This window comes from Schistocerca serialis, chromosome 2, assembly GCF_023864345.2.
Source record: "Schistocerca serialis cubense isolate TAMUIC-IGC-003099 chromosome 2, iqSchSeri2.2, whole genome shotgun sequence".
NCBI lineage: Eukaryota > Metazoa > Arthropoda > Insecta > Orthoptera > Acrididae > Schistocerca > Schistocerca serialis.
The window spans coordinates 1,053,711,716-1,053,734,615 of NC_064639.1; the positions used below are offsets into that span (position 1 = coordinate 1,053,711,716).

Here is a 22,900-nt window from a genome sequence, read left to right on the forward strand (position 1 = left end):
GTCCGGTGAACCGGCCAGTCTGTGAATGGTTTTTAGGCGGTTTTCCATCTGCCTCGGCGAATGCGGGATGGTTCCCCTTATTCCGCCTCAGTTACTCTATGTATTGTAGAATTTTAGAACATGTTTTTTGCTCGCGTATCATGTCGTTTCTGGAAACCCGGAATCTACTCTGTAGGAATCAACATGGATTCCGGAAACAGCGATCGTGTGTGACCCAACTCGCTTTATTTGTTCATGAGACCTAGAAAATATTAGATACAGGCTCCCAGGTAGATGCTATTTTCCTTGACTTCCGGAAGGTGTTCGATACAGTTCTGCACTGTAGCCTGATAAAAAAAGTAAGAGCCTACGGAATATCAGACCAGCTGTGTCGCTGGATTGAAGAGTTTTTGGCAAACAGAACACAGCATGTTGTTATCAATGGAGAGATCTACAGACGTTAAAGTAACCTCTGGCGTGCCACAGGGGAGTGTTATGGGACCATTGCTTTTCAAAAAAAAAAAAAAAAAATGGCTCTGAGCACTATGGGACTCAACTGCTGAGGTCATTAGTCCCCTAGACCTTAGAACTAGTTAAACCTAACTAACCTAAGGACATCACAAACATCCATGCCCGAGGCAGGATTCGAACCTGCGACCGTAGCGGTCTTGCGGTTCCAGACTGCAGCGCCTTTAACCGCACGGCCACTTCGGCCGGCCATTGCTTTTCACAATATATATAAATGACCTAGTAGACAGTGTCGGAAGTTCCATGCGGCTTTTCGCGGATGATGCTGTAGTATACAGAGAAGTTGCAGCATTAGAAAATTGTAGCGAAATGCAAGAAGATCTGCAGCGGATAGGCACGTGGTGCAGGGAGTGGCAACTGACCCTTAACATAGACAGATGTAATGTATTGCGAATACATAGAAAGAAGGATCCTTTACTGTATGATTATATGATAGCGTAACAAACACTGGTAGCAGTTACTTCTGTAAAATATCTGGGAGTATGCGTGTGGAACGATTTGAAGTGGAATGATCATATAAAATTAATTGTTGGTAAGGCGGGTACCAAGTTGAGATTCATTGGGAGATCCTTAGAAAATGTAGTCCATCAACAAAGGAAGTGGCTTACAAAACACTCGTCCGACCTATACTTGAGTATTGCTCATCAGTGTGGGATCCGTACCAGGTCGGGTTGACAGAGGAGATAGAGAAGATCCAAAGAAGAGCGGCGCGTTTCGTCACAGTGAATATTTGGTAAGCGGGATAGCGTTACGGAGATTTTTAGGAAACTCAAGTGGCAGACTCTGCAAGAGAGGCGCTCTGCATCGCGGTGTAGCTTGCTGTCCAGGTTTCGAGAGGCTGCGTTTCTGGATGAGGTATCGAATATATTGCTTCCCCCTACTTATACCTCCCGAGGAGATCACAAATGTAAATTAGAGAGATTCGAGCGCGCACGGGGGCTTTCCGGCAGTGGTTCTTCCCACGGACCATACGCGACTGGAACAGAAAAGGGAGGTAATGACAGTGGCACGTAAAGTGCCCTCCGCCACACACCGTTGGATGGCTTGCGGAGTATAAATGTAGATGTAGATGTATGTCGGCTCCACGTACGCGTACACCACCATTACTCTACCACGCAAACATAGGGGTTTCAATACAAAGTAGTTCCAACGCGGGATTACAAGTACCATTGCGGGACGGTCCCATAGAACCCGGGACGGTTGGCCGCCTTACTCAGGACCGAAGCTGTCGTTCCGGGGAAAGCCAACTCTTCAGCTGCGGAGTTCAGTGATTGTCGGCGTAACGCGGAATCGTAGCGTGCGGTTAACCGCCGACTCGTGACCAGCGCAGCGCCATGTGACCGCTGGCGCCAGGCAGTGACGCGTAGCTCTGGGAGGGGGGTAGGGCGGCGAGGGGGGAGGGGAAGGCGAAGTGTGGAGCTGCGCGCCGCGGCCGGACGCGGCAGTCGAGGCGAGCCGAGTCCAGTCTGCGCAGCCATGTCCATCAGCAAGCTGCGCGCCGAGTGCCTGCCGCTCGGCGACTACACGCTGCGCTTCGAGTGCAGCGAGCTGGGCGCCGACTTCGAGCAGAAGGCCGCCCAGGAGCTGCGGGAGACGCCCGACGTCACAGAGCCGGCGGTCGCGCGCCTCAAAGCACTGCTAGCAGGTCAGCCGACAAACGCTACTCGTCTCACTCACCAACGCTCCACTGTCCTCATGCTTCCTGCTGGAAATACACCTTCAAAGACCGACTTCCGTGCAAAATATTAATGGTGGAAAACGAGCAGCGCTCATTAATCGAACACTCCCCGCCGTATGAGCATCTCTTTCGCAGCAGGTACTCGGCTGATTGTGATGTCTGTCAAAATGATTCTGCTTTCTCCCTCCCTTCTGAACAGCTCTAGCGGATTATACATCAAACGGCGACTTTGGAATCGCTGTCTGTCCAATGCTGTCATCCTGTAGTGCCCTAACTGGAGGATGCACCAGCGCTCGTTCGCCACCCCAATTTTCCTTCTCCTCCTTCGCGGGCTGCGTTGACAGTGCCACAAAATGTACGAAAGTAAACTCACATTTCAAAACCACCGAGAGCTGCTGATAATTCTTTATTTACTTCCGGTTTCTGCCTTTCGACCATCATCAGGTACGACAGCCCTATATGGCGACGTTCTTACTGTGGCTTCAAATAAAACAAAAGGCATCCTGCGTCAATTTATACGCAGGATGGCTTTAATTTTATTTGGCGCCACAGTAAGAACGTCGCCATAACGCCTCTTGTAAATAATTTTATGGTACCTGACGACGGTGGAAAGATAGAAACCGGTAGTAAATAATTATCAGCTTAGTTGTTTTGAAGTACAACTCATTTCGAACGTTTAAGAGCTGTGGGACACCATCTGCGCAAAACACCCACAGAATTTGTTTTCAGTATCCCAGAACAGTTCGGATCAGTAAAAGGAATTACGATTAAATTAAACATTGCTTAAAATTTCGTTCCTTCCAACTCGTGCATTTTAGTCATCTGTACTAATCGTTCACAATAAACTGATCTTTTAAAATTTGTTGGAACTGTGTAATGACTCGGATTGATGTAAGGGAGTATGGTGGGGGACGTACTGAGGCACCAATGAATCAATGAATAGTCAGTTTGGTAATTCAGGACAGAATGGGGGGGGGTTTAAAATTGTTGAGGAACACGAAGAATTTAAAAGTTGACATGGATGTAGTTACGCAGAGATGAAGAGGCTTCGCAGAATATGCTAGCACAGTGCTCTAAATCAAACTTATCTTCGCACTGAAAAAAAAACCAACAACAATCAATCTGATCATTAATCTACTGCTGCCACACGACGACGGTTCAACCCCGCGTCCGGCCATCCTGATTTAGGTTTTCCGTAATTTCCCTAAATCGCTCCAGGCAAATGCCGGGATGGTTCCTTTCAAAGGGCACGGCCGACTTCCTTCCTCGTCCTTCTCTAATCCAATGAGACCGGTGACCTCGCTGTCTGGTCTCCTCCCCCCCCCCCCCCCCCAAAACAACCAACCAACCAACCAACTGCTGTCACTGAATGAACTTCGGCTGTGCCTTTTTGTCTCGAGAACAGAGAGTGTAAGGGTGTGCGAAATTGTCACACCGGAACAGAAACTGGCAAAAGAAATACACACTGGGTAACTGGAACGTTATGGATAAAACTAGAATGATTGTCACGTATACCTCAGCTTTTTGTTAGGTGAATAGAGAAATCGATTCTCATATTTAATCGTTCTTGATTGCGCTGGCCAATGTTTGCGCCTGCAGAACAGCGTTATATCGAAGACAGGAAATTGTTCTTTTAAGATATTTCCAGAGTACTATGCCCCTACGTGTCTGGATATAAATATCTTGACGGAAGTCCTTTATCGAAGAATATGTTCCATTCACAGCAGTTTAATAACGCAGTAAACTACGCTTTTATCTGTGATTGTCCTATTACAAAGCTTTAGAAGTAATTTGAAGATGATTAAAGTATAAGTATTCGTGAACAGATTTGTTCGAATATCCACGGTCGGTCCAAGGGTGTCTTCTTGTTTAGTAATTTTCATTGGCTGTATTGACAAGGTCCATTTCAGCATTGAGAACTGTTTTGCAAACTCTTATTGTAGTTTGCGGCAGGTCGTTGACACCCAACTACTTCCGCAAGCGGTGAGAGAATAGCGTGTGAAATACGCTCTTGTCGGTTTCCACCTGTTGACTTGTTCGGCTTGGCAGCTTGTTGACAGGCAACTGGTCTACATTACCTTCAGGACATGTTTTCTCTTTGGCATGGATTTCCAGATCTGCGTTGGCTACACACTGCACCCATTTCTGAAGTCCCGGTTCTGTGCTAAGGCGTGAGTTAACGTAAATAGAACTCCCCAGACTGACTGTCACAAATTTTACCTAGCATCTCTTCATCATTTGTCACTTCATTTCCTTCCTGTTGCTGGAAGATATGTGACTATAAAAACCCAGTATCAGACAGGGTTGGAATGCTGACGAAAACATTCTCGTTTCCCGTTTATAAAAGAGAGAATGAAAGTACACGACGGAAGCAGTAGTATGGTTTTATAGGCAGCCTATCGGACTGTAAACAATATAATGGTGACTCAATAAAAATGTTGACAATTCGGGTGAAGCATCACCTTTAGGACTCTTTGAATAGCTAAGTGAAGAATTAATAAATACTACTTTGCCTCACATTTATACAGATTTCTTAATGAGCTTCGGGTTTTGACACACGTCCAGCGCCTCCCATATAAATGCCGTGTTGGCAACCAGTATTATTTTCTCACAGGCTCTATAACACTAAGGGTTCATCATAGATAGGTCACAATGAATTAATTTAGAAATAAGATAAAGTTTTGTACATAGATGCTGACATCTTTTGAACACATCCAGCCTTTTTCAATGCTTTAGAATACAGTGTTGATGAAAACCGAATTTTGTCAGGTAATAATAAAAGACTGGGTGGAACAAACATGTTCCGGTGTTCTTTCCTCGGTCTTCTAATATCCGTTTTTCTTTTGGAAAATAATTTATGGTTTTTGCTTGTAATCTATATTCAGCTAACCCTTGTCGTAGTTGACACCGTATTTTGTTTGTTTTGTATTCAGATGTAGTTCTTTTCTGTGAACGACGTTCTAAAACTGTTCATCCGTATGCAAGCCAAAATACTGTTACGTTTGGAAAGTCATGATATTTTGACTGCGTGCTCTGAAAACTCGGGGCTGCACGTTGGAGACTAGTGTGTAAACAATGGTGTTAAGACTTTCGGGGAAAGTCGATACAATTGAATTAAGGTCTGAGATGTTCTTAAAAATCGTTGTCGTGCATGCATCGAAGTTGAGGTCACACACACACACACACACACACACACACACACACACACACACACACACACACACAGTGAGAGAGTGAGAGAGATAACCACCGTAGAGTGCTTCGGGGAGGGCACTTCTTACCCCTAATGTGATCATCTACCTTATTCCTTTCTCATGTTAAGTGAGGGGGAAAGATACCTAAATTTCTTTGGACGCACTCTTACCTTATTCCAGCGGTTCTTCCGCGAGATATACAGTGATGCTAGCAGTTTTCCTCCAACGCCGATTTTCTGTACACAGCCTGCAGGGTTTTGCGAGATCTGAGAAGTCTATCACGGATTCCTGTTTACGTTCCACGCATTTCTGTTACTTCCGCATGGGCTACGTCGACCTGTCACGAACGTAACAACGTGTCTCTGAAATCGTTCAATGTCTGCTGCCGCACGGACTTCACAAGAGCTCCACATTATGCCAGAGAAACTGAGGAAGTCGCAGTCGTGTCCGGTACATGGCACTCGAAATTGCAGAAATGACAATCGAAATTGCAGGTATGACAAAGAATTTCGGTTGACTAGAAGAAGGGATCGGTTGGTAGGACATGTTCTGAGGCATCAAGGGATCACAAATTTAGCATTGGAGGGCAGCGTGGAGGGTAAAAATCGTAGAGGGAGACCAAGAGATGAATACACTAAGCAGATTCAGAAGGATGTAGGTTGCAGTAGGTACTGGGAGATGAAGAAGCTTGAACAGGATAGAGTAGCATGGAGAGCTGCATCACACCAGTCTCAGGACTGAAGACCACAACAACAACAACAACAACAACGGGTGCCTTGTCTGTCAGTCAGTGTGCAAAACACGGCAGTTGCGACTTGTTAAAAATTTAGACGCAATTCAAAAGTGTTACTCAAGGTTTCGTAATACGAGGTGAAAATGGATTCTTTTGTACAAAACATTGTGAAATTGCGCCAGAGATACCAGGAACTGTTCAGTCAGCAAGTAGTAGTAGCAGCTAGTGTTTTCTGGAGCGAGACTACCCGCACAAGGACAGAACTGTCGCCGGGGAATATTATGCTTCTGTAATGGGCGAATTGAAAAATGCAGTTCAGACTAAACGGTCACGTTTTGCAGATTAACTTTCATTCAATTACGATAGAGCGCGCTCACTCAAATCTGGTCTTTCATGCTCAACCTCTGCAGCTCCGGAATCACAATAACATTCATCTGGACATCAATGCATTTGGGTATTCCGGGAAATTCACTCACTGACAAACCAGCTAAACTAGCAACCATTGAAGAGAATTTAAACTCAGAGCATCAGGTACAGACCTATGATTGCAATTGCGACATCAGATCTCTAAAAACTGGGCTGTGGGAATTGAGACCATGAAGGGGACCACCAAGACGTTGGCATACTTCTCAAATGGTTCAAATGGCTCTGAGCACTATGGGACTTAACATCTATGGTCATCAGTCCCCTAGAGCTTAGAACTACTTAAACCTAACCAACCTAAGGACATCACACACATCCATGCCCGAGGCAGGATTCGAACCAGCGACCGTAGCGGTCACGCGGTTCCAGACTGAAGCGCCTTTAACCGCACGGCCACACCGGCCGGCACATACTTCTCCCCAAGCCTCTCGGAAAGAAGCCGTCGTATTATCTCGACTACGTAATGGCCGCACCAGACTTACATATGAGTTCCTTTTACGTGACTCCCACCAAAGCAGCTGTGACGGTTATCTCACGATAGCCCATACTCTCACAGGGTGTGCCTGTTAGCGGATCTGGAACGACCCATCACCCTGTCTACCTCCCTGTCCCAGATACCTGCGGACTGTGGGGGTACCAGCTAGCTGTGTCACACGTTTCCTGAGGGGAAGCGGGTTCCATAACAAAATTTAATGCACCTCAACTTTCGTCGTCAGAGGAGGACGTGGGGAGTACCTCTCACTACGATGTGTGTCCTGAGTGCGCTCCAGCTACTGTCTTCCTCTGCACTGTCATACTATTTTAAATATTTATAAACGTTTTTTATTTATCTAACTGTTGAAGGTAACCGTCTCTCTAGTCCGTACAGTCTTAATTTCCTCACTCCGTTTTAGTCGCACTATAATGACCCATCTCACTCAGAGACTGGCCATATTTGTAGGAGCCTGCGCTATCTTGTTTTTAACCATCTGATTTAAGTTACTGTACGCAAAATTTTAACTTTTACTAGCTGGTCAGAGACCTTGGAGCTGACAATTCTTCTTTTTGTCGGTTCACATCGTATTATGTGAATTTAAAGTGGAAAGAGGGACTCATATCCAAGATGTTGAGACCATTTAAACCAACCACCACCACCACCACCATCATCATCATTTTCTTCTTCTTCTTCTTCTTCTTCTTCTTCTTCTTTCCTGTCAACAAGTATGACTTTAGATGCAAATCTATTCACATCCATTGTATTCACAGAGTTCAGCTGTTATCAGTTGTTTTTTGCTCTCGAAAGCTGCTGGCTAGGTGAGGTGTGGTGATGATGATGATGATGATGATGATGAAATGGAGAGACTCTCACTTCACCCAACTTGCCAAACTATATTTTAATTAAGCTGCATAAAATTCGAAAGTCGTCGAACAAAATGTACGCAAATCGGCAAAAGCTTTGCATCACCCGTTTATTTTGGCCTTCATGGCGCGGTAAACAAAATTTGGCTCTGAAGAACGAATGTACATTCATTTGCTATGTGTACAGGTCACCAAATTAAAAGAAAATACAGACATTTGTATAAAGACAAATTCTTCTGTTTCTCAAAAAATGGTTCAAATGGCTCTGAGCACTATGCGACTTAACTTCGGAGGTCATCAGTCGCCTAGAACTTAGAACTAATTAAACGTAACTAACCTGAGGACATCACACACATCCATGCCCGAGGCAGGATTCGAACCTGCGACCGTAGCGGTCGCTCGGCTCCAGACTGGAGTGCCTAGAACCGCACGGCCACTCCGGCCGGCTCTGTTTCCCATGGAGAGCTCTCCACAGCACTCCTGAGCAACGTTAGTTCATGGTGGAACGTCCCCTTTCTGGGACGCAGGCTTGAATACGTCGTGGCATACCATCCATGAGGTAATAGAGCCGGCTCCAGCACAAATTGCTCCCACTCTTCAGTGGCTTTTTTGGGGAAGTCGTGCAGAGTGCGTACTCGTTGACAATGTCTACTTCCAAAAACAACTCGTTTCAGTCTATCCGACACATGCTGGAATGGGTTCACGTCCAGGGAGCCGGCAGGCCTGGTGGTCCTAGCACGATGAACGAACGAGTTCAGGAGAACAGCACGATGAGCACATGAGTTATCATCCAGCAAAATGAAATTGTCACCAAAATGTCGGCGATACCGTTCCACTATTGAGTGCAGAATCTAATTCCTGTACCGTAAGGCAATGAGACTGCCTTCAGTCATCATGAGGGGTGTACGGTGGTCCCACGTAACGACAGCGCAGAAGGACACGCCACCACCACCCTGTCGCACATGTTCGACACAGACCTGGAAACCCTCAGTATTACTGTCTACAAAACCGTTGTCTGCCGCAATGAGGGTGCAAACATATCAGAGTTCCGTCTGTAAACAACACGCGACGACGATCCTGGGGCGTCCATTCTGCATTATTTCTTGCCCATCCTTAACGGGGTGCATGGTGTTGCGGTGTATAACGTGGTGCTCGCCATGGTCGTCTGGAATGGAGATTCACACCATACAAACGTCTCCTAACAATTCCATGCTATGCACGATGTCCTGTAGCCGCTTCGGAAGCCGAATTCAGTTTTGGAGCAGACCGCCCACGGTCCATTCGCCTCAAAAGTTATAGATATCGATCATCTTGTGCACCTGTCGAACGTGAGCTGTCTATGAGTTGGAACGGTTCCATGTCCGCTCAATGTCAGCCTGATTCAGGTTCATATGTCGAGCATCTTCCCTGCTTGACAAAGCTTCTGCGCGTAATGTGATGACGCCCTTCATGGCATGATGAATGTTAGCTCAACTGTACCACAGACGTCTCTAACGCGTCCTTGCCGGTGCACTACTATCAACTGGAATGCTGCAGTCCATTCGAATGCGGCCTTCTGCCGGTAAGTAGTGTAACTCTGTATATGTTTACAAATAACTTCAGGGATGACCTTTCGATGGGTACAAGAACAGCCACAACGACAATACACCAGGGGTATATGTAATGTGACGCCGTTAGAATGTCTAGCTCCTTGAAGATGTACCTACATGACGTCCTTGGGTGAGAATCCGCATAGTATTCCTACTGCTTGCTTTTGTACAATCAAAGTGATGAGTTACCCTAGAAAATTATTCAGTTAGTCATTACTGAGTGGAAATATGCAGAATATGTATTCAGGTTGATACGTTTGTTTCCAAGATTAGCAATTAGACAAAGAGCAAATCTAGCTGAACTTAATTGTTTGAGAAGCTCAGTAATTTTCTTTCTCCAGTTCATGTTTTCATCAACATTTATAACCAAAAATTTGGAGCACCCTGCACTATTTACTGACTCCTGCTCATGTCCTGCATCAATTGTTGGTTTGATGGCTCTATTTGTTGTACAAAACTTAATGTATTTTTTTAAATTGAGAATCAGTCCATTTTCAGAGAACCACTCCTTTCATAAATGTGAACTACCAAATATTCAGTTTCTTTGTCCCTGATGGGTTTCTGCTTGTTGAATGTTAAGTGCAAGGTCATTCACATACAAAGGGAACAGGAGTGGATCCTGCGGGATGCCCCTTGGAGATTTTTTTTTTCCTCAGTCACTAAAATTTTCCACTTTTCTGACATTGACTGAATTATTCAGCACAACCTTTTGCTCTTCCTTCGATAAGAATAGAAGCTGAAGTAATGAATTAAAATTTGTCCCATAGTAGGGACTTAACCAGTGTCTCCTGCTTACAAAGCAGATGTGCTAACATTACAGCACCACTGTATTATGGCTACCGCATCTGCACGAAATACCCTTGTCCTGTGCCCTCCCTAACACACACTTAAATTCACGCCTACAGCCCATTTTCCCTTTTCTGTTAAATGGGTGGTTGCCATAAAACCGCAGTAGTACATTAGTTAGCACATGTGCATAGTAAGCAGAAGATCTGGGTTCAAGTCCTGGTTGTGGCAAAACTTTTAATTTATAACTTCAGCTTCTGCTCTTATCGAAGTTGAGACTCATATGTCTCAAGGAAAATGGTATTCATCAGATCAATACAATACAAGATTCTGCACTCTTTTTAGATATGGTTCAAACCAGCTGTGCGTAAGGCCATTAATTCCATAAAACTTGAGTTTTTCGAAGAGAGTAACATGATCTGTACAGAATGAGATTTTCACTCTACAGCGGAGCGTGCGCTGATATGAAACTTCCTGGCAGATTAAAACTGTGTGCCCGACCGAGACTCGAACTCGGGACCATTGCCTTTCGCGGGCAAGTGCTCTACCAACTGAGCTACCGAAGCACGACTCACGCCCGGTACTCACAGCTTTACTTCTGCCAGTACCTCGTCTCCTACCTTCCAAACTTTACAGAAGCTCTCCTGCGAACCTTGCAGAACTAGCACTCCTGAAAGAAAGGATATTGCGGAGACATGGCTTAGCCACAGCCTGGGGGATGTTTCCAGAATGAGATTTTCACTCTGCAGCGGAGTGTGCGCTGATATGAAACTTCCTGGCAGATTAAAACTGTGTGCCCGACCGAGACTCGAACTCGGGTAGAGCACTTGCCCGCGAAAGGCAAAGGTCCCGAGTTCGAGTCTCGGTCGGGCACACAGTTTTAATCTGCCAGGAAGTTTCATGATCTGTACAGTCAAACGGCTTAGGATGATCACAAAAAATACCAACTGGGAATATATTATTATTTGAGGCTTGTACTATTTGATGAGTGAAGTATAAATAACATTCTCAGTGCAGCAACCCTTCTTGGATCCAAACCGCGATACACTAAGTAAAAAAAAAATCAGTAAGGAAACTGGTCGATAAGTGTTAATGTGTACTCTTAGGTAAGAGTAGAATTTCTTGTCAAACAATTTAGTCGACTTAACTGCAACTAATAATAAAATATACAGTGTAGGTGAATTCCGGAGAAATCGATTCATAATTGTGAAATCCGGGACAAAGAAATGAGTTTCTGATTGACTGGCGCGAGCGCTGTTTCCAAAGGCACGTGTTACTAAACCGGCAATACTGTACGCGGTATCATTGGTGTCAATGAAGCAAGCACTTTAGAACAAAAATATGGCGGCGAGCACAAAGGATGCGCAAACAACTGCTTATTTACTGATAAAACAGTCGTAAGAGGTGGTATACACTAATACAACTACGTTACCCTTAGTGTTTTGATATAATGGTCGATACATACATAGCAGACGGAAGATACAAACAAAGAAACTTGTCCCAAAGCAAGCATAACTAGAAACATCTTGCTTGTTTTTGCTTTTTTATTGTTTGTAAGCCTAGATAATTGCATTACAGTTGCTCTTATCCGAAATACCGTCAATATTTAACTACTTTTTAAACTGTAAGGGGTTTAATAATCTAGCAATAACAGACATAGCTTAACGATGTGTTTTTAACCAGTTTTGATCACCTTTGGCTGTCCTTCGAATAATATGCTCGTTAGAAAAGTGCTCCTGCAAGCACGAGAGTTTCCCGGAAAGTAATGTACCGCATTTGTTTTCTTCAACAATTTTTTATTAGACACAATGAGAATTACACAGACGAAAGAATGGTGTTTTCTCTACACACCTTACTTTTCGAAGTAATCTCCAACCTGTTCTGTGGTCTTCCTTCAGCACGAAACAAGAGAGTGTATGCCCTGTCGGTACCAATCCTTGTCCTAGTGGAGGAGCCAATGCTTCACTGTGTAAATCACATTCTGATCCTTTTATTCGTTCCTTTTTAATGGATCGACAGTTCAGGGTACGTGTGGGTTCTATCCTGTCCGACGCCTTTCGCCAGGAGAATGGGGTGCCACAGGGCTCAGTTTTGAGCGTCGCTCTCTTCGCCATAGCGATCAATCCAATAATGGATTGCCTCCCAGCTGATGTATCAGGCTCCCTTTTCGTGGACGATTTTACCATCTATTGAAGCGCGCAGCGTACATGTTTCCTGGAGCGCTGTCTTCAGCGGTGTCTTGACCGTCTTTACTCCTGGAGTGTCGCCAATGTCTTCCGTTTCTCTGCCGAGAATACGGTCTGTATTAACTTCTGGCGCTACAAAGAGTTTCTCCCACCGTCCTTACGACTCGGCCCCGTTGCTCTCCAATTCGTGGAGACAACAAAATTTTTAGGTCTTACATTTGACAGGAAACTTAGCTGGTCTCCACATGTGTCATATTTGGCTGTCCGTTGTACCCGTTCTCTGAATGTCCTCCGTGTTCTCAGTGGTATGTCGTGGGGAGCGGATCGAACCGTCCTACTTCGCCTATATCGATCGATCGTCCACTCCAAGCTGGATTATGGGAGCTTCGTATACTCCTCTGCACGGCCGTCCATCTTACGCCGCCTTAACTCCACTCAACATCGGGGTTTACGTCTTGCGATCGGAGCGTTTTATACTAGTCCCGTCGAGAGTCTTCATGCCGAAGCCGGTGAATTGCCACTAACATACCGGCGCGATACACTGCTTTGTCGGTATGCCTGTCGGCTGTTGTCAATGCCCGACCACCCGTCTTACCGTTTCTTTTTTGACGACTCTCTCGACCGTCAATACGGGTTGTATGTCTCTGCCCTGCTACCCCCTGGAGTCCGCTTTCGTCGCCTCCTTCAGCACCTTGATTTTTCACTCCCTGCAACCTTTCGAGTGGGCGAGAGCCAAACGCCACCTTGGCTCCAGGCTCAGTTTCGCGTTCACCTTGACCTCAGCTCGCTCCCAAAGGAGGTTACCCCCGGTTCGGTATACCGCTCCCGTTTTGTCGAACTTTGTTCGAAGTTCATTAATATGACCTTCATTTACACAGATGGCTCAAAGACCAATGACGGTGTCGGGTGTTCTTTTATTGTCGGGACACACAGTTTCAAATACCGGCTCCATGGCCATTGTTCGGTCTTCACAGCTGAGCTATTTCCCCACTACCAGGCTGTTCTTTACATCTGCCGCCACCGACATTCTGCTTATGTCATCTGCTCCGATTCTTTTAGCGCCATCCAGAGCCTCAGTGATCCGTATCCGGTTCACCCTTTCGTGCACCGGATCCAACGCTCTCTTCAGCAGCTAGTGGACGACGGTTCTCCAGTTAGCTTTATGTGGGTTCCTGGCCATGTCGGTATCCCTGGGAACGAAGCTGCGGATGCCGCGGCCAAGGCTGCGGTCCTCCAGCCTCGGACAGCTTCTTGTTGTGTCCCTTCATCAGATTGTAGCAGGGTCATTTGTGAGCGCATTTTATCGCTGTGGGATGCCGATTGGGCTGCCCTTACGGACAACAAGCTTAGAGCCTTGAAACCTCTTCCCGCGGCTTGGACGACCTCTTCACGCCCTTCTCGGCGGGAGGAGGTCGTGTTCTGGCCCGGTTACGAATTGGACACTGCCGGTTCAGCCATCGCCATCTGCTGACGGCTGCGCCGGCGCCGTTCTGCTCATGTGGGCAATTGCTGACGGTACGCCACATTTTAACGTCCTGTCCGACTTTTAATAAACTGCGCGTTGATCTTGGCCTGCCATGTACTCTGGATGCCATTTTAGCGGATGACCCAGGAGCAGCTGCTCGCGTTCTTCGTTTCATCAACTTGACAAACCTGTCTAAGGACATTTGATTATGCCGTTTTTTAATCCTCTGCCTGTCTCTTTTATAGTATTGTCCCTTTTCGTTGCTGTTTTAACCTTGTGCCTAGCGGTGCATTTCTCATTTAGTCTAGGCGCTAATGACCATTGTAGTTGTGCGCCCTAAAACCACAAAAAAAAACATTCTTATCCTCCTCAAAATGTCGTCCAAGAATGGCATCCTTTAACGGCTCAAACAAGTGGAAGTCTGAGTGGCCTAGGGCAGAGCTGTAGGATGGACGGGGTAAAAAATGGAAATGAGCGTTTGGCGTCATTGGCCGGGAGGCCCCTTACGGGTCAGTTCCGGTCGCCTTGGTGCAGGTCTTATTACATTCGGCGCCACATTGGGTGACCTGCGCGCCGGATGGGGATGAAATGATGATAACACAACACCCAGTCCTTGAGCGGAGAAAATCCCCGATCCTGCCGGGAATCGAACCCGGGCACCATTCAACTTTCGGGGCAGACATGGGCGGGGTAACACTGTCAGACCCTGTTTTGCGATGTGTTCGGCAGTCCTCAGACTTGTGTGGGGCGAAGCTTTATCGTGTTGCAGCAAAACATCTCCTGGGTTGCTGTGGCGCCGAAGTCGCCGGAGGCGCGTCTTGAGTTTTGTTTGTGTTGACGTATGCTTCGGAATTAATGATACCGTCTCTTGGCATCACACCGGGACAAGGCCTCCCCAACAGCTTCGAAACGTTGCAACAAATCAAGACGTATCTTTCTTCTGTGCGATTTGTGATCAGCCGTTAGACACCGCCGGACCCATCTTGCACATACTTTTGAATACTCAAGAGTGCGGATAATTGCATCCACAGTAAGAGTGGTTTCAGGTGTGCCCGTAGGGGAGTTTCGTAGGACCGTTGCTATTCACTAATATATATATATATATATATATATATATATATATATATATATATATATATATATATATATATGACCTTGTATATGACATCGGAAGTTCACTGAGGCTTTTTACGGATGATGCTGTAGTGTATCGAGAGGCTGTAACAATGGAAAATTGTACTGAAATGCAGGAGGATCTGCAACGAATTGACGCATGGTGCAGGGAATGGCAATTGAATCTCAATGTAGACAAGTGTAATGTGCTGCGAATACATAGAAAGAAGGATCCTTTATCATTTACCTACAATATAGCATGTCAGCAACTGGAAGCAGTTAATGCGATAAATTATCTGGGAGTAGGCATTAGGAGTGATTTAAAATGGAATGACCATATAAAATTAATCGTCGGTAAAGCAGATGCCAGACTGAGATTCATTGGAAGAATCCTAAGGAAATACAGTCCGAAAACAAAGGAAGTAGGTTACAGTACACTTGTTCGCCCACTGCTTGAATACTGCTCACCGGTGTGGGATCCGTACCAGATAGGGTTCACAGAAGAGAGAGAGAGAAGATCGAATGGAGAGCAGCGTGCTTCGTTACAGGATCATTTAGTAATCGCAAAAGCGTTACGGAGATGGTAGATAAACTCCAGTGGAAGATTCTGCAAGGGAGACGCTCAGTAGCTGGGTACGGGCTTTTGTTGAAGTTCCGAGAACATACCTTCACCGAGGAGTGAAGCAGTATATTGCTCCCTCCTACGTATATCTCACGAAGAGACCATGAGGATAAAATCAGAGAGATTAGAGCCCACACAGAGGCATACCGACAATCTTTCTTTCCACGAATAATACGAGACTGGAATAGAAGGGAGAACCGATAGAGGTACTCAAGGTACCCTCCGCCACACACCGTCAGGTGGCTTGCGGAGTATGGATGTAGTTTCTCTTCAAATGCAATATGTATGACATGTGTACAATGTTTAGTTCTTGTGCAATAAATAACTGAAAGTGTATTCGGACTTTATGTACACGCTGTACATATGCAACGTTTCTCATCCGTAGCATTGTTTTCGGCTGAGAAAAAAATTGCGGTGCATTACTTTCTAGGAAAACCTCGTAGAATATGCTATTTGTTGTTAACAAGTATCTTCAATCATTTTAGTGTTCTCACGAAAACTACAGTCTGTTTTAAACGTCTATATATGTAACTTGATGTTGTTCTCATACGGGCAAGTCTTCAGGTCCAGATTGTGTACCGATTAGGTTCCTTTCAGATTACGCTGATACAATAGCTCCCTACATAGCAATCATTTACAACTGCTCGCTCACCGATAGATCTGTACCTACAGATTGGAAAATTGCGCAGCTCGCACCAGTGTTTAAGAAGGGTAGTAGGAGTAATCCATTGAACTACAGACCTATATCGTTGACGTCGGTTTGCAGTAGGGTTTTGAAGCATATACTGTATTCAAACATTATGAATCACCTCGAAGGGAACGATCTATTGATACGTAATCAGCATGGTTTCAGAAAACATCGTTCTTGTGCAACGCAGCTAGCTCTTTATTCGCACGAAGTAATGGCCGCTATCGACTGGGCATCTCAAGTTGATTCCGTATTTCTAGATTTCCGGAAAGCTTTTGAGACCGTTCCTCACAAGCGATTTCTAATCAAGCTGCGATCCTATGGGGTATCGTCTCAGTTGTGCGACTGGATTCGTGATTTCCTGTCAGGAAGGTCGCAGTTCTTAGTAATAGACGGCAAATCATCGAGTAAAACTGAAGTGATATCAGGTGTTCCCCAGGGAAGCGTCCTGGGGCCTCTGCTGTTCCTGATATATATAAATGATCTGGGTGACAATCTGAGCAGTTCCCTTAGGTTGTTCGCAGATGATGCTGTAATTTACCGTCTAGTAAGGTCATCCGAAGACCAGTATCAGTTGCAAAGCGATTTAGAAAAGATTGCTGTATGGTGTGGCAGGTGGCAGTTGACGCTACATAACGAAAAGTGTGAGGTGATCCACATGAGTTCCAAAAGAAATCCGTGGAATTCGATTACTCGATAAATAGTACAATTCTCAAGGCTGTCAATTCAACTAAGTACCTGGGTGTTAAAATTACGAACAACATCAGTTGGAAAGACCACATAGGTAACATTGTGGGGAAGGCGAGCCAAAGGTTGCGTTTCATTGGCAGGACACTTAGAAGATGCACCAAGTCCACTAAAGAGACAGCTCACACTACACTCGTTCGTCCTCATTTAGAATATTGCTGCGCGGTGTGGGATCCTTACCAGGTGGGATTGACGGAGGACATCGAAAGGGTGCAAAAAAGGGCAGCTCGTTTTGTATTATCACGTAATAGGGGAGAGAGTGTGGCAGATATGATACGCGTGTTGGGATGGAAGACATTAAAGCAAAGACGTTTTTCGTCGCGGCGAGATCTATTTACGAAATTTCAGTCACCAACTTTCTCTTCCGAATGCGAAAATATTTTGTTGAGCCCAACCTACATAGGTAGGAATGATCATCAAAATAAAATAAGAGAAATCAGAGCTCGAACGGAAAGGTTTAGGTGTTCGTGTTTCCCGCGCGCTGTTCGGGAGTGGAATGGTAGAGAGATAGTATGATTGTGGTTCGATGAACCCTCTGCCAAGCACTTGAATGTGAATTGCACAGTAATCATGTAGATGTAGATACGATTGTACGCTGTATATGTTAAACTGAAATAGTACGTAAACATTTTCAGCTGCAGAACTACCTTAGACCACCTCACAAAGTTTACAACGCCATTTCGTTTCAGAAGCTCGTGTTAGTACCATACCCAAACATCCTGACGCCGCCAACTTCCCTCACCAAACGTCAGGATTCAGTAAAAGCCGAGTCTCTGCCAGTCTAGCAGTATAAGTCTACGGCCCAGGCAGTGCTGTGCTGTGAGCCGCCGCGGCTTCCGGCTTGCGGACCGGGACTGCCGCCTCCTCCACGGTCCACGCAGTCAGCTGAGCGCCTGCTTCCCGTTGTCGCTGCTTTCTCCGCGCCCCACTTCCCCCTGTTTGCGCGCAGCTCTTCGCGCGCGCCGGCATCTGATCTCTTAACAGGCAATAAACACCATTCAAGTCTGCCCTGGGACACGCTCCAGCGCAGTATTACGTTACTCGCCGTAATTTCACACTGTGGAGGAGGCAGGGTACAGTTTAAGAAAACTGCCAGCACCGTGCTCTACGCCGTCGTGGAACTGGAGCTCCTTTTCCAGTGCTTGAAGAGGGAATAATTGGTTCAAATGGCTCTGAGCACTATGGGACTTAACATCTATGGTCATCAGTCCCCTAGAACTTAGAACTACTTAAACCTAACTAACCTAAGGACATCACACAACACCCAGCCATCACGAGGCAGAGAAAATCCCTGACCCCGCCGGGAATCGAACCCGGGAACCCGGGCGTGGGAAGCGAGAACGCTACCGCACGACCACGAGATGCGGGCGAAGAGGGAATAATTACGGGTTTCTCCAGGGTGGCGCACTCAAAAACCGGCCCCGAGTACAAGCTGCTCGCCAGTTGTGCACGAATTGTTGCCCACAACGAGCACATACAACAACAAATAGATTAATATGTAATAATTAGAAAATAAAGAAATGACATATAAGCTAATGCAAACGCCTATATTTACTGCGCTGATCTTGCCTTTCATATTAGATTACATTAGGTGAAGAAAATTACCACCTCGTGCTTCAGTGCACTTTTACACGCGTCCTAACGTGTTAATAAATACTTTGCGCAACTCTGCCGCATCAGTTCTCAAAACTTCATTACGAATACTGCCGTTAAAGTCTTCTAACAGAGAAAAGTGTCGAGTGGTTAGGTCCGGCGAATGCGGCGGCCACAGCCTTTGCTGACAGTCCTTTCTCCTGCGAGTATTACATGAATTCGTGAGATTGAATCGCGCGAATTGTGACAGGTTATCCTATCAGGTGGTGCTGTCAGCCTGTCGTCTTAACGCATGCGTGGAAGACACGCAGTGCCTAATAAATTGCCGAAGGAGGAATTGTTTGTCTTCGTGCCTAATCGAAACACTTTGGAATGCCGTAAACGAGTTTAGCTTACAACTGAGCCTTGTGTAAGTACTGAAATGTAGTGTCTGTTCTGTAGGTCATGTCTGGCAGAACAGACACCACACTTAAATATGTACATGAGGGAGGACGGCTCTAGGTACTTTCAGCGCTGATGCGCAATATCTTCCGAACCCCTGCGGTAGTTAGCGAATGCTACAGGCCATGGGACTAATGGAAGAGACGCTCCTTGCGCGTGGACAGGTTGAGAATTTGAGTAGGCTGTGAAGCGTGTACGGATGGCCGAGGCGGTTAAGGCAACCGAAGCGGCGAATCCGGCTTCGAGTCACGGTCCGGCACGAATTTTCAACCTTCACCATTCATTTATTTCAATGCGTGTAGTTAGTGAAGTCCTGTTACTCGCAGTCTTGTGTGTTATACAACAAAATAAGATGTCCAAGGAAGATTTTTATTTTTGAGAATGCGTGTTTGCTACTGGCTTCTTACTTTCGATTCTGAATAACGGCATAGAAACTTTGAAGTTCTATGCTCCAGCGCAATACGGAAATTAAATTGTTGTCAGTATCTGTAGCACTGCTATGTATTGATTTGTTTCCTTGTTTCATAGCACTTGAGAATGGGATAACGTAGTCGCAAAACATGTTGTCGTAAATACCTATACCACACATTTGACAACTGGTGCCTAACCTAACATTCTCAATAGTGACTTTAAAATGTTCTGTATACGCACGATGAAATCTTCATGCATAACCGAAATATTATTAAAAATAGCTGGACTCAATCACGTCATTTCACCAGATACACAGACGATACACGAACTGTTGTCGAAAAAATACAATTATTATTATCCTGGCCACACTGTAAAATATCACTTCTCCGAAAAACTTGACAATATTTTTCTAATTATATTTTTTTCACTTTTATTTTTGACACATCTGAATTTTTTCTTTACATGAAGCTCTAATTTTTTATGCTTTATCGGTAGATTCCTCCAAAAATTGCAGAATTCCTCTCAGATACAGACATACATGCATATTTCTTCAGAGAATCTGCTCTGTAAACAAATCGCTTCTTGTTCTAGAAATTGCGAACATTCGTCTGTGTGTACGTACTTTTTACACCCGCACCTTCTCCACAGGTTGCAGTGGGGTACAGATTAACTTGTTCTTGATGATGAGGGGAGCGAAGCGTGCCGCAGTAAAATTCTATTCTTACATTTCGTCGCAGTCGGTGAGACGAAGTAATTCTCATGAGTTACAACACTAGATTAACTGCGTGTACAGGGCAAGGTATTCCGTAGACAAGGTTGAGTCACCGCCTCACAAAGTAATCTGTATTGAAAACTCCTGGCAGATTCAAACTATGTGCCGGATCCGAACCCAAAATTCGAACCTTTTGCCTCTGTAGACAAGCGCTCTACCGACTAAGCTATCCAGGCACGACTCGCAACCCTCCCACACATCTTTACTTCCGCCAGTACCTCTTCTTATGCCTACCGAACTTCAGACGTGCTTCCGCATAGCTTGCGTGACTAACACTGCCGGAAGGAAGGATACTGTGGTGAAATGTCTTAGCCATTGCCGAGGAGATGTTTCCAGAACGAATTTTCACTCTACAGCGGTGTGCGCTGATCTGAAACTTGATAGAAGATTAAAACTGGCGAAAGTTTCTTGCGATGATGATGCCATCGTAAATTCAGCGTCATTTTGTGGCACTTCCGTATGGCGTAAGTCTTTCAGGATGTGTTCTGTGCTCTATAGTAGTAGTGTGTGTGTGTGTGTGTGTGTGTGTGTGTGTGTGTGTGTGTGTCCACGAAATACATACTTCAATGCCATAAAATTACGCAAGATTCCCGATGACAGCACCACTGCAAGGAACTTCCACTGTAACGAAAAATGATAAACATTGCACAATATACAGCGTAACATAACTGTAATGCAACCATGATACTTGGTTTGAAACAAGGAAATGCGCTGAAACTTCCTGGCAGATTAAAACTGTGTGCCGGACCGAAACTCGAACTCGAGACCTTTGCAGGAAAGCTCCTGTGAAGTTTGGGAGATAGGAGGCGAGGTACTGGCAGAACTAAAGCTGTGAGGGGGGGGGGGGGGGTATGGGGGGGGGGGGGTGAGTGAGAAAGGCGAAGGTCCCGACTTCGAGTCTCGATCCGGCACACAGTTTTTATCTGCCAGGAAGTTTCATATCAGCGCACACTCCACTGCAGAGTGAAAATCTCATTCTGGCAGCAAAGGCGCTATTTTTTCCTAACAGGCAGCGTTATTAACAGAGGCTGATAACTGTTTTCACTTTTTTGGTAAGAATTAACCTGTAATTTTACACGGAGGCAGTTCCGCTGTGTAAATTTTTTACAGTACAGCAACCTGGAACCTAGGAAAGTTTTTGCATAACAAATGGAGATGCGTATGGCTGACTTCCGATCGTTTAAATGCAGCTGTACTTCAGGCAGTTGACAACTGGAGAAGAAAATTTTTACTTAATCGGTCGCGCATTTCAGTTGACGTTACTCCAGTTCTGAAGGTCTCCAGGACATATGGAACACTTTGGATTGGTTCAGTGGTTTCTTTCGCTATCTTAGCACGGTGCTTTGATCAAAAGCGCTTTTGTAAAGTGAAGATGTACACCCTGTTGTGGCGTAACAAGACAGCTACGCCACAATGAAGTAGCCGAAAGGCACGCGTAATCTCACGTAGGCTAGAGAGAGGTCTGAAACAGGATACGTAATGAATGGTAGCAAGAAAAGTACGTAGCTGCTATAATACTTAACTTTTAATCCATCATTTGTATACAGCATTCCTTGATGATACAAGTGAGGCTCTATCTTAAAATGGTTAATGGCGCCTTGCTAGGTCGTAGCCATTCTCTTAGCTGAAGGCTATTCTAACTGTCTCTCGGCAAATGAGAGAAAGGCTTCGTCAGTGTAGTCGCTAGCAAAGTCGTCGTACAACTGGGGCGAGTGCTATTCCGTATCTCGAGACCTGCCTTGTGGTGGCGCTCGGTCTGCGATCACACAGTGGCGACACGCGGGTCCAACATGTACTAAATGGACCGCGGCCGATTTAAAGCTACCACCTAGCAAGTGTGGTGTCTGGCGGTGACACCACACACCCTAATTTTGTGTATGTGTGTATGTACAAAACTGAACTAAAATACAGGTTCGATGGAGGATTATTCAACCAGTCCTGGCTCCATTCAGAAAGGTTCACCAGTACCACTCGTGTGACAGAGCTGCAGTATGCTGATGACAATGCTTCTACACCTCATTCACCTGCAGAGTTGCAGCTGTCAATTGATTCCCTTAGCAGGGCGTACGAACGATTTGGTCTCTCCATCAATATTCCAAAGACAAAGGTGATGGCGCAGCCAACTCCTGGCTCCTCCGTTCCTGATTTCAGCGTATCCATTTATGATACACCCTTGGGGCAAGTGGTCCATTTCCTCTACCTAGGTAGCATACTGTCATCTAACTGCTCATCTGGAAAAGATGTGGAGAACAGATTACGTGCTGCCCATGTAGCATTTGGACGTCTTACAAAGCGTGTCTTCCTGAATAAAGACCTAACACTGTACACCAAACTGATGGTGTACAAAGCTGTAGTCATTTCCACCCTGCTATATGGTTGCGAAACCTGGACATTATATTGCTGTGATTTGAAGAAACTAGAACGCTTCAACCAAGAGAAGCTAAGATATATCATGAACCTGAAATGGGATGACGTCATATTCAAGACGGCTGTTCTTGAGAAAGCAAAAATGTATAGCATGGAAGCTCTTATCATTGGGCATCAACTCAGATGGGTCGGACGTGTCCAGCGGATGAAGAATGAGAGACTTCCACGCCAAATGCTGTACAGCGAA

The 22,900-nt window shown here is 45.5% G+C and overlaps 1 protein-coding gene across 1 annotated transcript in view; it reads left to right on the plus strand.

The window, feature by feature from the left end:
- The first annotated feature begins 1,943 nt into the window (after nt 1-1,943).
- Nucleotides 1,944-22,900, plus strand: part of LOC126458504 (alpha-tocopherol transfer protein-like) — a 129,060-nt gene continuing 108,103 nt past the window's right edge. Inside the window, exon 1 of the mRNA XM_050095599.1 lies at nt 1,944-2,152. Within this exon, the coding sequence (XP_049951556.1) occupies nt 1,984-2,152 (169 nt within the window). The 5' untranslated portion in view covers nt 1,944-1,983. The remainder of the gene's footprint in view (nt 2,153-22,900) is intronic.